This window comes from Gastrolobium bilobum, unplaced genomic scaffold, assembly GCF_033153095.1.
Source record: "Gastrolobium bilobum isolate Gb01-03AN ecotype WA unplaced genomic scaffold, APGP_CSIRO_Gbil_v1 utg16620, whole genome shotgun sequence".
Taxonomy (NCBI): Eukaryota; Viridiplantae; Streptophyta; class Magnoliopsida; order Fabales; family Fabaceae; genus Gastrolobium; species Gastrolobium bilobum.
This window is the reverse complement of record NW_026896703.1, coordinates 128021-142027: the sequence shown is the minus strand read 5'-3', so window position 1 is coordinate 142027 and position 14007 is coordinate 128021. Positions and strand designations below refer to the sequence as shown.

At 32.4% G+C, this 14007-nt stretch overlaps 2 protein-coding genes across 6 annotated transcripts; both read left to right on the top strand.

Moving 5' to 3' along the window:
- Positions 1–1494: 1494 nt before the first annotated feature.
- On the top strand, positions 1495–8310 carry LOC133301532 (uncharacterized). Of its 5 annotated transcripts, XM_061501179.1 has the most exons (6): positions 1495–1580; positions 2553–2693; positions 3594–3681; positions 7480–7546; positions 7629–7689; positions 8104–8310. In XM_061501179.1, the coding sequence occupies exons 2-5, from the start codon at positions 2585–2587 to the stop codon at positions 7680–7682; spliced, it is 318 nt and encodes a 105-aa protein (XP_061357163.1). In that variant the 5' UTR covers positions 1495–1580; positions 2553–2584; the 3' UTR covers positions 7683–7689; positions 8104–8310. The 5 variants fall into 5 exon arrangements, with proteins under 5 accessions (XP_061357163.1, XP_061357159.1, XP_061357161.1 ...); XM_061501175.1 differs by lacking the exon at positions 8104–8310 and having other exon boundaries at positions 7629–7958; XM_061501177.1 differs by lacking the exon at positions 8104–8310 and having other exon boundaries at positions 1519–1580; positions 2550–2693; positions 7629–7958.
- Positions 8311–11528: 3218 nt separating this feature from the next.
- LOC133301535 (pentatricopeptide repeat-containing protein At2g22410, mitochondrial-like) lies at positions 11529–13655 on the top strand. The gene has a single exon (XM_061501182.1). The coding sequence runs from the start codon at positions 11553–11555 to the stop codon at positions 13413–13415; it is 1863 nt and encodes a 620-aa protein (XP_061357166.1). The 5' UTR covers positions 11529–11552; the 3' UTR covers positions 13416–13655.
- Positions 13656–14007: the final 352 nt, after the last annotated feature.

The window sequence follows — 14007 nt, the reverse complement described above, 5'->3', positions numbered from 1 at the left end:
AAAAGGTTTCAAGCAAGCAATTAGAATTCGACCGAGACGAAGATGACGATAATAATTATATTACATGTGAATATTGTGCTGCAAATAATGAAATAAATGAATTTTTTAATATTTTTTGGTTTATTTTTTTTGGTGTTGTTCGTAATTCATGAATGTACTAGGTTTTCAAAATTTTATTTTTGTTGTCATGCAAAATAGTGTTATTGTATTTAGTGTTGCTTCTTTATGGTATTTTATGAAATAATGCCTTTGACATATAATGTTGTTTTCAAACTTAAACCAGCTAGACATGTTTCACTTTCTCTTCGCTCTGAAGAAGAATAAATTTTATCACTTGTGCAATTGTAGGTGAAGGTTACTCGATACGATTAAATGTTTTGTCGTACAAAATTTTATTTTACTTTTTTTATCTTTGTGAATGCTACAGCCTTTTCAAGTTAAAAATTAGCACATAATATAATTATTTTTTATTACCATATTATTGTTAAGAGCTTGATATCAAGATCAGCGTGTGCATTTACCAGTAAGACGACAAACCAACGACGACGACATCGATTTTGTTCTTTTTTCCTCGGGCATCGCACGAGTAATTCACTAGTAAAGTCTATTGAAACACTGCTTCATTTTATAACCAGTTTTACATAAAAATCAAGTTGTGAAAATGGTATGCAAGTGTAAAATTGAAGGTGTTCGTTTTCTCCGAATGCGGATAAATTATTTTTATTGAATCTAAAACGACATTATTTTGGGCAGAAATCAAAATATTTTTGTAATTATAATTTATTTTAAGGTTATCTTTATCATTATACTTTTTAATTTTTTTAACCCAAAACAACGTTATTTTTGAAGTGAACGTAGATAACTTATCGAAAACATCAAACTTTTGAAAATATTTTGTTGAAAGCACATTAAATATACCACACAACGTGCCTCATACTCAAAAACTCCCATTAATTATAGAATTATAACAGTGTTATAAAAACTAAAATTTGATATATATATATATATATATATATATATATATATATATTTATATTTGGTGAAAATTTGATATATTTTGAATTAAGAAAAGAAAGATCACCATATGGATCGATTGATTTTGAATTTAAATAATCAACTAATAGACGAATTAGTAAAAAAAGAATGTACCAAAAAAAAAAGAAAAAAGAAAAAAGAAAAAAAGAAATTAGGATGAATTGATATTTTGAATTTATCTTGACTCAATTTAACATAATAAAGATTATAATTTTTTGAAAATGAATCATCTCATATATTATCTAATATCATATTACGTAAAACAATCATAATAAATTATGAGAAAAAATATTTAAAAAAATTAAAAACATAATGATTGACAATAAATAATTAGAATCCTATCATATTATATAATAATATTAAAGATTTGATGTTTTTCATATAAAAAAATTATTAAAATTATATATCACCCATATAAAAACAATTGAAAAAAATCAAATGCACAATAAACCCTAATATTAATTTTTTAAACGATAGAAACAAATTGCATCGTAGTCTAACACCAAAAGCTGTTCTTTCCTTCCGCAGTACGGTACAACACAAAGGTTTTCCACTTTCCTCTCATTTCTTCTGTATTATCCTTTTCAATCGTCAATATGATTTTTCCGAAGATCAAATCGTACTTCAAATCTTAAATCCCGTGGTAACGAGTTTTCTCCATGCTGATTTTTTTTTCCCAAGGAGCTTGAGTCTAAGCTTCGCTGTTCAACTGGTTGTTAATTAGTATATTGCTTTATTATTAACTCTTCACTGTTCAATGTATTACCCAAACGGTGAAATAGATAGTGATTTCGATTTTATTTTACTGAAGAATAGTGTATTTGCTGAAAAGAGTGATAGATTTGTTGTCACCAATGAAGCAGAGGTGATGGCTTAGAACGAAAAATTGATGCAATGAATCAATGTTGCTACTTTATTTAATTTTAATGGCTCGATTTTGTGGCGTGTCTAAGTTGGTTCGTAGCATTTATGCAAAAATCAATTGAAAAATTAAAATTATGGAAGCAAAGGGAAAGTGCTTATTATCTGTTTCTTTGTTCCTTTCTGTTTTGCTATGTTTATGGTGTATATGTTTTGATTGAGAATTAGTCAAGTTGATGCGTTGTAACCTAAAAGGATATTTAAGCATAGTGGTTCATCAGTGATGCATCGTCCAAATAATATGTATTCTGATATTGTTTCATCTTTTTCTTTGATTTTGGTTATTGTTTCCCCTTAGAGGGAAATAATGCTTTTTATGAACCCTAAACGGTTGAAACAAACCCTTTGGTAACTTGGTAAGTTTTCGAGAATTTCCTAGTTGATTGGCTGAAAATCATAGAAATATGAACTTCTCATTTGAAAAATTCTCAGTTTTGAATGTGGAATTTAGAAGCGGCACAGATTTTTAGTTCCCAAAGACCAAATTGCCCTGCATTTTTCAATTGTTTGGGTAGAAACTCTATCTTGATCACTGGTAAAAGGATTTGCTCTAACACAGTGCCTTCTATCTATATCCCTTGCATGCGGATTAGTAGTTTAGAAGGCATGGTTGACTGCTCCATAGAAGATGGAACTCAATGGTAGCAGTTCAAATGCCCATCAGAATCACTCTTCAGAGGGTTCACGTGATGCTAGCAAAGAGAAGTCCACTGAGAAAGAAGTCTTTGTAAACCATGGTATGTCCTTTTCTTACATTTTTAATTCTAATTTAGAATAAAAAAGAAGAAGCTAACTTGCAAAATCTCTCCTATGGTTTGAGTTATTCAAGTGTCTTGTAAGTGCATGTAATGCGGGTTAAAACTTGAAAACTTGGAAGATGGAAAGATGGAAATACTCTGAATATTATTTTCTGATGATCAATGTACAGAATGTATTTATATTATATCAACAATTACTCACCTAAAGTAGTGCGAAATGTAAAGAAACAAATAGGAAACAAAACACTGTCCTAAAAATAAAATAAAACAATCTACTGTAATTACATAATTATTCCTTTTATATTTACAACTTTAATATTCATAATTAGTATTGAAACATTGATCCAAGACTGCTATTTTACAAGACTAATGTATTCTTTTTAAACTTTAAATTAATGGTTTTAGCATGTTTTGAATGTTTTTGGAAGAATTAAAAAACTCCCTAAATATTGCCTTCTTTACCCCGTGTCTTTTGAAAGTTATAATTTCTTAGCATGATGTTGCTTGTTTGAGATTTTGTTTCATTTTTTCCATGTAGTTTGAATTACAAAATGTGAAAATTGATAGAGGGGAATAGTTGTGCATGTGTTTTTATTAGTCTGTATTTAATATCCTTCAAAATTACAAACTAAGAAATTATGCATGCAAAATATCTATATAATTAATTTAGACAGAAGTAAACAAAAGATCTAGGTAACCTATTTGACACTAATTCTTTCAGGTCCCTAAAACCTTTTAGAAAATATAAAATAGATTTGTTGTCCTTGAACGTTGACTGTTGTGAGACTCTTTTTAGTGATTGATTTCTGCGGTATCAAATGCCATCCACTTAAGCACTTCTTGTTAGAAGATCTCAAGGATATTTATGTTCTCATGCAGCTGAGATAGCTTGGCATCAAAGGAGGAAAGAATGGGTTGGTAATCAGTCTAAAAAATTGGAAAGACCACCTAAAGATCCAATTGTGAGGTATATGCATACTTCTGATTTCATCTGTTATGATGATATGGCTAGGAAAGAAAAAAAAAGGGAAGGGTGTTGCTTAGTCAATGGTGTAATAATAATTTTTTTATGGAAATAATTATGATCCACAGTATAAATTTACACTATCAGCAAACCATGCGGTGCCACATGTTCAAAAACAGTTAGAAACATTCACTGAAAGTTTAATATTCTGTTTAGTCCAATGATATTACACCGTCTTGTTTACTGATAATGTATATGGTTATACACTAACTGTGTATCAAATTAACATTAACGACACCTTTATCCCAGATTGATTGTGTATCAAATGTGAATTCTTTTTTTTTGGAAAGAAAAGTGTTCATAATATTAGATAGGGGTTGCTACAATACTAGTTTCCCTGTGTATGTTGTATATGTAAAACTGGGGCATGTACATAAATTGACGTCATTTAAGTTTCTGGCTGAAAGGAAATATATAATGGTGGTCGGAAGACGGGGAATGCTTTTTTAATTGGATTTAAGAAGGGTAGAGTATTGCTTATGATTTTTTTTTTTCTCTTATTGTGTAAAGTTATCCAATAAATGATGATATAGTAAAGAAAGTTGAACTGAAGTTCTATACATCTTCATCTTCAGTAGAATTGTGTTCCTTGAAAATGTGGAAGATTATACTATCAGCAGGGCTAACTATGCACTAAGAAAATTTGATCCCTCTACTCTACCAAAAAACATGCATAAATTCAATTATGCTCAGACTATAAAACTAAAAGTACTGAGAAATTTGTGGTTGAATAATAGATTGATTGATTATGAAGCACAAAAGGAGTGGATAACAAGGACATTATCATGGGCTTGCATGCCTGCAATCGTTTGTACTAGTGTCTTCCTGAATTAAAATTGGTGGCCTTAAACCTTTCATAGTCTATACTAGAAGGTATAGTGTGTAGTTACTATATTGTAATAATGTGTTATGTTAGTTGTAGGCAGTTATGGGTAGTTTATGATTTCTGGGCAGTTTAGGACAGTTACTATATAGTAATAAGTGGATAAATTACTCCCTGTTATGGTTTATGTAAGGGAAGTTAGTGAAGGAGAATGCTCCTTGGAAAGGTTTATATTGTACGTGTTTTGTTGAATGTAAGGATGTGTTGCAGAATTTTTTCTTTGTTTTGTGTTAATTGAAGTTGACGAAATTAGGAAGACAACAAATAGACAGCTTTTATTGAATGGTTTACTAGATAGCTATTTGATACGGACCAACAACAATTAACAAGAAATCAAATAAAAGAAAGAAACGAGATCCAATTTTATATATGAAACACTATCAGTATCTGTATTACAATAAGGAAATATAAGTTCCAAGGACAACTTCAAGTATAACTACAGAGGCAAATTGACGAACAGTGTCAATTAAGCTCCTCTCACATACAAAAAACAATGCAACAATGGAAACTAAACGATGCAGAAAAAGAAAGATAATGGGAAGCAATTGGAGAGGCTCCACTCTCTTCCAAAGTCTCAATTTCACTCTTTAGATTCTGGATACCTTCTCTCTCATCACCAACGTTCTTTTATCCTCCCTTGCTCACGTGGTGTCGCGCTCCCTAATTCTGTTGCAACAGAATTGCTGAGTCACCCATTGGTTCAGTGATGGTTGGACTTTGATCACTTTTAGCTGAAGCCCAAATCCTTCTGTGTTCGTCCCTCCTATAGGCCTGATTGGGCTTGGGCCGGGTTGTATCACTATTCTTATTACAAAGTTACACAATTCATAAATATATCTCGGTGTCCCTGGCACTCTGTAGCATCTATATAAAACCTTGTGGCCATCCATGCAGAAAAAAGCTTCATGTATGCAATTGGTCCTATATCTAGTTCACTGGGATTGCTAATGTTTACTAGGTGTGCTTATTTGTTTATGATAGGGATCAACATTTCACCAAACAAATTTGTAACGAACAGAAGGGAATTAATATCGATGTGGAAGCTTGATACAGTATCAAATAACAGAAATAACCAGTAACAACTCTGTAATGAAAGAACTAAGAAAATACAAGAAAGTGAAGAAAAAGTAAGATAGGTTCAGAGCAAATTTGAAAGTGCTCTGGGTCTCTCCCAAGTCCCAAAATAGTCCCAATTTCCAGCCTCCTTCCCCTTCTTTTCCTTCTATTTATGCTACTCATTCCTGTGTTCCACATGTAACTCCCCTTCATTACCTCTAACAGAATTTCCCTTCCAGAATATTGTCCCTCTAACTGCCTTGGTGACTCAGCATGAGTGCCTTGAGTGACGGATTCTTTACATTTCTTTCTAGAATATTGCTTAAGAGATGGTATCCTAACAGTTTATTTTTATTGCAGTTAACAAAATCATAAGAAATGATTAGCCCCAAATTGAATCCTTGATTGGGGGTGAGGCAATAAGTGAATCATGAGGCTCAAGGACAAAGGAATGAGCATTTCCGTTTGCCAGACACTGAACTTCTGAACCCATAATGGGTTGATAACTAATTATTGTAATTTGAGGGAGGACTGGAAACCACCTCCATTCTCTGTTAGTTCCCTGATGACAGAGATTTTATGAATAGCTTTGGATAGATAAGGTGTAGATGTTGCATATGTAATTGGTTGGATGATGAAATTGTATCTTGAAGTGATTAAGAATTTCCAATATCCAAATGAAGCTTTCTAGCTTCATTATGAATACATATGCCTCTTGGCTGAGTGCTACTATGTGCAGAAAGTTCCCTAGCTGGAAAATCGACATTTTGAATTTTATGAGTGGACAACCTAGACCTTAAAATCCTACTTTAACAGCTCAGTTTGATTGAGCTGTGGCAAGGGATTAGGACACTGCCATATGTCCCACATTTATAATTAATAATTAAAATCCCATCAGAGAATTCTATACCTTTAATATAAGTTATGCAGATGTACTCTTTATAGAGAAGGAAAACCAAAAATGAATAGGTGTTGTTGCCATTCAAATATGATCATGTTAATGAAAAAATATATACACAATAAAAGAAAAAGATTGACTTTGATTGATGTATTACCTTGTTAGAAAATTAGAGGCAGAACCCTGATATGTCCTTTTATGGTGAGTCATATATTTTGTCATTAACAACTGAATTCTTCCCTTAATCATGGAGTAGGTCATGGGCAAATGATTACTCAATGACTTTCCTATCTGCTGTTTGCATTGTTGAGTCAAATATATGGGCATGGCCTTTTGCATATAAGTTTCGTGATGTATCTGACATACAAGTTCGAAGCTTTATATTAATATGGGAAGAGGATTGGGTACCTATTCAAATGTATTCAGTCTTTTATGCATGCCAGTCTGTTGAATGTCATTGTGCTACAGAAATATAGACACCAAATAGACAAAAAACAACTATCACGAGGAAGTTTGTAACAAATTTATTGACCCCTTTATGATTTTATTACATATTTTGACAAATGAAAGACAATTCTTTATACCATGTCTCTAAATTTTCATTACACATGTATATCTTGATTTTAACTGTGGGGTTTCAATGTTAGAATAGAAACTGTTACAATTTATATACAAATGTGTGATGCTTATTTTGTTTTAGTAAATGTAAGCAATAATCCATTGGTCTTGTGGGCTAGTGGCACCAACTCCTGGTTTTATAAAGGGAAGGTCCTATATGCAACTTTATAGTTTTTGGCTTGTGATCCATCCTCATACGGTTGTTCTATATGCATACTTATAGTGTTTATGAAACCATATACATACTTGTTATGTTTACCAGCAGTAATCTGAACATCTCTTGCAGTTTGGCAACAAGCTATGAGGATCTGCTTTTATCTACTGAACCTTTTCAACAACCAATACCATTAGCTGTAAGTTCTTTAAGATACACAGGCTTCCTTTTTAAATTTGGGGATAAATTATGTGAAAAGAAGATGGATTATGCTAATGCAGGAGATGGTGGATTTTTTAGTGGACTCTTGGCATGAGGAAGGTCTCTATGATTAGATGACAGGTAATTCTATTGTAAATTTCAGCAAGAATCTTGCCCGGTTTTGTTTGTGCAGATTGATGCTGAGGCAAACTCATTGGTGGACAGACCATTTACCTTAGGATCGATTAAATTTTAGTGTAGTTGATTCCCTTGGAAATACAAACAAACTTCATTGCAATTTACATCTGAAATACCTAAAGATCTATAAATCATATTGTGGCTAATGCTGTTAAGAATTTAACTATCAAACCAAAATTTTGTAGCAGAACGGATTCTTCATGTTGTTGACTGGGCACTCTCAAGTCACAACATATGTTTTAATGAAATTTGAAACAAAAGTTTAATGCTGTTTAATAAAGTTGTATTCAAATTATACAAATGATAGTTATGATTGCCGGTGGGCTTATTACAAAATAATAATTTGTATGCATTCAGTCTTGAATCCTGCTGGTAAATAAATGGCTTTACGATGCATACATAGCCATGGACGCAGGTTGCCGATACTTAAGTCTGAATGAGTAAATGCTATTGACGAGTTGCTTACAATCTAATTAGTGTCGTCGCTCCTTGCAGTTGTCTGATTAATTAGTGGTTTGGATTGACCAAAATATTTTAGAAATTTAAGTATGTAAACCTTGGCTTTGGAAGCTAACTATTTGTTCTTGTAAGAGTTTGATGTTAAATTTATGCATTAAATTTAAGTTTTGTTAAGATATTCTGAATTCTAATGAATAGTTTCAACACTGTTCCTTGATTATTCTCATTGTTTTCTATTAGGGAAATACTAATTTCAGGAGATTAGTATCTCATGTCATAGACACAAAGTGTGTGAGATTCATTTTTTTTTTTTTAAAGTAAAAAAATAAATAAATGAGTGGGCTTTACATATTTTGTATCTATGATATGAGATATTAATTTCCTACAATATAAGACAAGTATTTCCCTTTCTATTATGGGGATACTATTGCATTGTTTTTTGGGCTTTTTTTTAAAAAAAAAATCAAAAGAAAAGAAAAGGGTGACATGGAATGTTATTTTAATACATAGAATCCCGGCAATCAGTCATATTAAGTTAGAAAAAATATATGTGAATTGATTTAAGTAAATAACAGATAAATTGGAAATATATAAAGAAAAAGGTGAGAATTATGAGATAAAGTGATCTTGCTTAAAATCAGTGTTTTTTTTTTTTTCCATAAAATTCTTGGTGGGGTTAGTAGATTTCCGAACGAACCTCTTTTAAGAGTTTCTGATTAGAGATTACACATTGCACCACACACATTAGCTATTTAGATTCGCGTTCTTAAAAGTAATAAAAAATTATCTTGCTGTAAAATTATTTGAATATGAAATTAGGATAATTTGATTGACTTTTTCGGATTCGTACTAAAAAATAAAAATAAAAACTAGTCCTCAAAATGCTTTGAAGTTAGCTCAATTCAAGTTGAATCAGAACCTCAACTCACATTTTATTGATTTAAGGAGTCAAGTTATATTAATTTTTCAATCAATTTTATATATTTTATTTCGATGAAATCTGCATGTGCTAAAACGGTCTTCTTTTCCCCCGGCTAGTATATCCTTTGGTAACTACCAGACACGAGATAGATCTTTCAAAGAACAAGGCTTATTTGGCCATCCACTAATAGAATTTATATTAGTGGGATGTCACATCAACCTTTGAACTGGAAAGAACAAATCCAAAAATTATATGATTCAACCCCTGAACACAGCTTACAACTTTCATTGTACTGTGCTCTCCAAAGAGCAACTCTTTGATGATTCCATGATACATGATTGAGTTGCGAAAATTTCTGGATAGGTATCTTACATCTGAATTGAATTCTAAGCCACCTTCAGACGTTTTACGCCCAATCATTCCGGATAATGCTTGCTACTATATTTTAGTCTCTCTAGAATAGTATCGAATTATGATTCAATTTTTTTTTCTAAACAAGTGAATCCAAGAAGTTGTATATATAAGAGTTATCGTTTCTCAAGCTGCTTGAGATAATTTTATCTCCAGCTACTAAATCATAACCGTACAAAAATGAATCAATGATAATAAAGGAAGAAAGAGAAAAAAAGAATTATAACCATTCAAAGGTAAATCAATTAATATAAGAAAATAAATAAATAAAATGACATAGTTTTGGGGTGGTCGGAGATAAACTTATCTCAAGCTGCTTGAGAAATATTTTTCCCATATATATATATATATATATATATATATATATATATATATATATATATATATATGGGTAATACTTCTCTTATGTTGCATAAGAGAAGTATTATCTCATGCTCAAACAAAAGTTAGGATCTAGAAAAAAGTTGGAGGTGAGAGAAAAAAAATCTTGTGGGACCTATTTGAAAAATGTGAGTGTAGGAGATAATTTTTTTTTTTATATAACATAAGAAAAGTAATTCCCTATATATATATATGCGAAAACTATTTGTGCTTTAAAAGAAGGGATAAGTTATTATACGTATCATTTTTTCTGCCTACCTTTGTCTACCACTCTCCAACATCGTTAGATCAGAATCTCAAGAAGAGAGAGAAAGATAAATGTTAGTTAAGATTCTGATTTAACTATGTTGGAGGGTAGTAGGCAAAGGTGGGTGAAAAAATAGTAGGTAGAATAAACATATCCCCTTAAAAGAATATAAGTTGTGTCCTTTTAATGTAACTTTTCATTTTATAACTATGTACTATCGGGAGTACATAGAGTAAAAAACTAAAATGACACAACTTACTTCCTTTTAAAACACAAATATTTTTCGCATATATATATATATATATATATATATATATATATATATATATACATTGAAAAATATTTGTCATTTTAAAGGATATAACTTTGTGTTATTTTAGATCTTAACCGTTGATTTCTGTCAATTAACAGTTAAGATTTATTGAATTTTATTGCTAATTAATAATTAATTAATAAATTTGACTCAATAAATCCTAACGGGTAATTGACATAAATTAACGGTTAGGATCTAAAATGACACAAAATTATATTCTTTAAAAAGGACAAACGTTTTCCCCATATATATATATATATAGGGAATAACATCTATCCTTTTAAAGGATATAAACTTATATCCTTTTAGATCCTAACCGGTGATTTCTGTCTATCAACGGTTATAATTTATTGGATTAAAATTATTAATTAATTAATAATAAATTTGGCCCAATAAATTATAACCGTTGATGGACGGAAATCAACAGTTAAGATCTAAAAGGATACAAAATTATATCCTTTAAAAAGATATATGTTTTTCCCATATATATATGAAGAGATATTTTGACTCCGGTATAAGGTTTGAAGTTTTACTCTCTATCTTAACGATTGATTTTTTTTTTATCTAACGATTATAATTTATTAAATTATATCAATTAATTAACTATTAATTTTAAATAAATAACAATCATTAAATAGACGAAAATCAATAAATCTGATATAAAATAAGGATTTTAAGTCATACACAACAAATGTATATATATATTTGGGGAAAAGTGTTTGTCATTTTAAATGACATAATTTTAAGAGAGGAATAGACACAAAATAAAAAAAATTATTTAAAATTTAAATTAAAAAAATCATCCACTTTCTCTCTCCCATAATTTTTATTTTTTTTTTGTCTATTTCTTTCTTAAGATGACATAACTTATATCATAACCCATATATTTGATTAGCGCCTTTCACATTAATCACACAGAATTCCAATCAGATTATTCGGGTTTAGTTGATTATTCGATGAAGGGACCAAGAAATCTAAAATTATATATACTTGATAACCTTCATTGTTTGTGCAGCCAATAATATTATTGATCCCGTTGAGGAGCAAAGCAACTTTGAACCAGTTATGCTACGATGAGGATGAGGAACCATATAGTATTATTATCAAGAAATGAATCGCTGAAAGAATTCTTAGCATCATGCAAAAGCGTGCAACAAACCCTCCAAATCCATGCTCAAATGGTGGTGACTGGACTCATGTCCTTTTTGGCTATGGCTTCTTCAAAGGGCTTGTTCAATGCCATGATCAGGGCCTACTCTCTCAGCCACGCGCCCCAACATGCCATTTCTATCTACAAGTCAATGCTCTCTTCCTCTGCATCCCCTGATACCTTAACCTTCCCCTTACTCCTCAAGTCGTGTGCCAAATTATCGCGTCTTAAACTCGGTCTTCAGGTTCATTGCCACGTTACGAAAAGTGGGTTTGAGTCGGATATCTATGTTGTGAATGCTCTCTTGCATTTTTATTGGGTTTTCAGGGATGCCCACAATGCGTGCAAGGTGTTTGAACAAACTCCTGTTAGAGATTGCGTTTCCTTTAACACGATGATTAATGGGTTTGTGCATGCTGGTCGTGCTCGTTGTTCTCTGCGGGTTTTTAGGGAGATGAGGGGGTTTTGCATTCAGCCTGATGAGTATACGCTAGTTGCTTTGTTGTCTGCTTGTTCATCTTTGGAGGATCGTAGCATTGGGAAGCAGGTGCATAGCTTGGTGTACAGGAAATTGGGTTGTTTAGGTTCCAATGTTTTGTTGATGAACGCGCTTGTTGATATGTATGCAAAATGTGGGTGCTTGGAGACGGCAGAGAGAGTTGTGAGTCGGTTGAGAACTGACAAGAGTGCTGTTGCTGCTTGGACTTCTGTATTGAGTGCATATGCTTCGCGCGGAGAAGTTGAGGTTGCTAGAAGATTGTTTGACCAAATCGATGAAAAGGATGTAGTTTTGTGGACAGCCATGATTAATGGTTACTCTCATGCTGGATATTTTCAGGAAGCATTGGATCTGTTTGTACAGTTGGAGGGTTTGGGTATAAAACCAGACGAGTATGCTGTAGTTGCTGCTCTTTCTGCGTGTGCGCGACTAGGTGCCCTTGAGTTAGGAAGAAGGATTCACCACAAGTATGCTGCTGAGAATTGGCCTTGTGGTAAAAACGGGGGATTCACTTGTGCTGTTGTTGATATGTATGCTAAGTGTGGAAGCATAGATACTGCTTTGGATATATTCAGTAAAACAAGTAATGATCTAAAATCTACTTTTCTCTATAATTCCCTTATCTCTGGTCTTGCTCATCATGGCCTTGGTGAATACGCTATAGCTTTATTTGAAGAAATGGGGTTAGTAGGATTAGGACCGGATGAGGTCACATTTGTAGCACTTTTATGTGCTTGTGGTCATAGTGGTTTAGTTGATGATGGCAAGAAGCTGTTTGAATCCATGTTGACTGTTTATGGTATCGATCCTCAAATGGAGCATTATGGCTGCATGGTTGACCTTCTCGGAAGGGCTGGCCATCTGAATGAAGCATATCATTTAATTCTGAACATGCCATTTAAGGCCAATGCTGTGATATGGAGAGCATTGTTAAGTTCTTGCAAGGTATATGGAGATATAGCATTGGCTAAACTTGCTAGCCTAGAGCTTCTTGCGATGGAGAATGATCATGGAGCCCATTATGTGATGCTATCTAATATGCTAAGTGACATAAATCAGCGTGACGAAGCTGCAAGTGTGAGAAAAGCAATAAATAATGTTGGCATTCAGAAGCCACCTGGTTGGAGCTATGTGGAAATGAATGGAGCTCTTCACAAGTTTCTGGCAGGCGACAAGTCTCACCCAGCAGCCAAAGCCACTGAGATGATGCTCAGAGACATTAATATGGGACTGAAATCTTTTGACCATGTTATCAGTGCATCAAAAATGGTGTTTGATATAGATTAATTCGAGAAAGTTTTGGGTTGGAATATGACTTTGGGTTGTTCTGAGAAACAGATTACAAGGTTCAGGAGTCTATCCTCAGGCAATATTGAGTGGAACCCAACATCTGAATATGACCAAACGGTTTCTCAAGATCATGTGAAGTATGATTGCAAAGAGAATGAAAGCTTATTTGCTGATGGGGAGTTCCAAGGCTGCTCAGAGTTAGTATCATCAACAGATGACTTTTCTTGAGATGCTGATATTCAGATACCTACCAAGGTGGTTCCTGAAAATAGAAATGTTACACAAACTGATCGCAGGGAAAAAGCACTTAAAAAAACTAAATTTAAATTGATTAGTGGTCTTTCATTCGATCTTCTTGCAATGGCCATTCATTTTCTCTGGATCAATAATCAGGATGAAGGCTACTTTTTTACTCCCAACATAACACGCTCATTCTAATAATGCACATCCATTAATCAGTTTATTATCCTATCCAAAACTTTTTGGAGTTATTAGCAAATAATTTGCCAATGGAGATGTTGACCTATTTTTGGGGAAAAACAAGTTGCAGCTTACCGTATTCAAATGATTATATATTGAATTTAGTGTG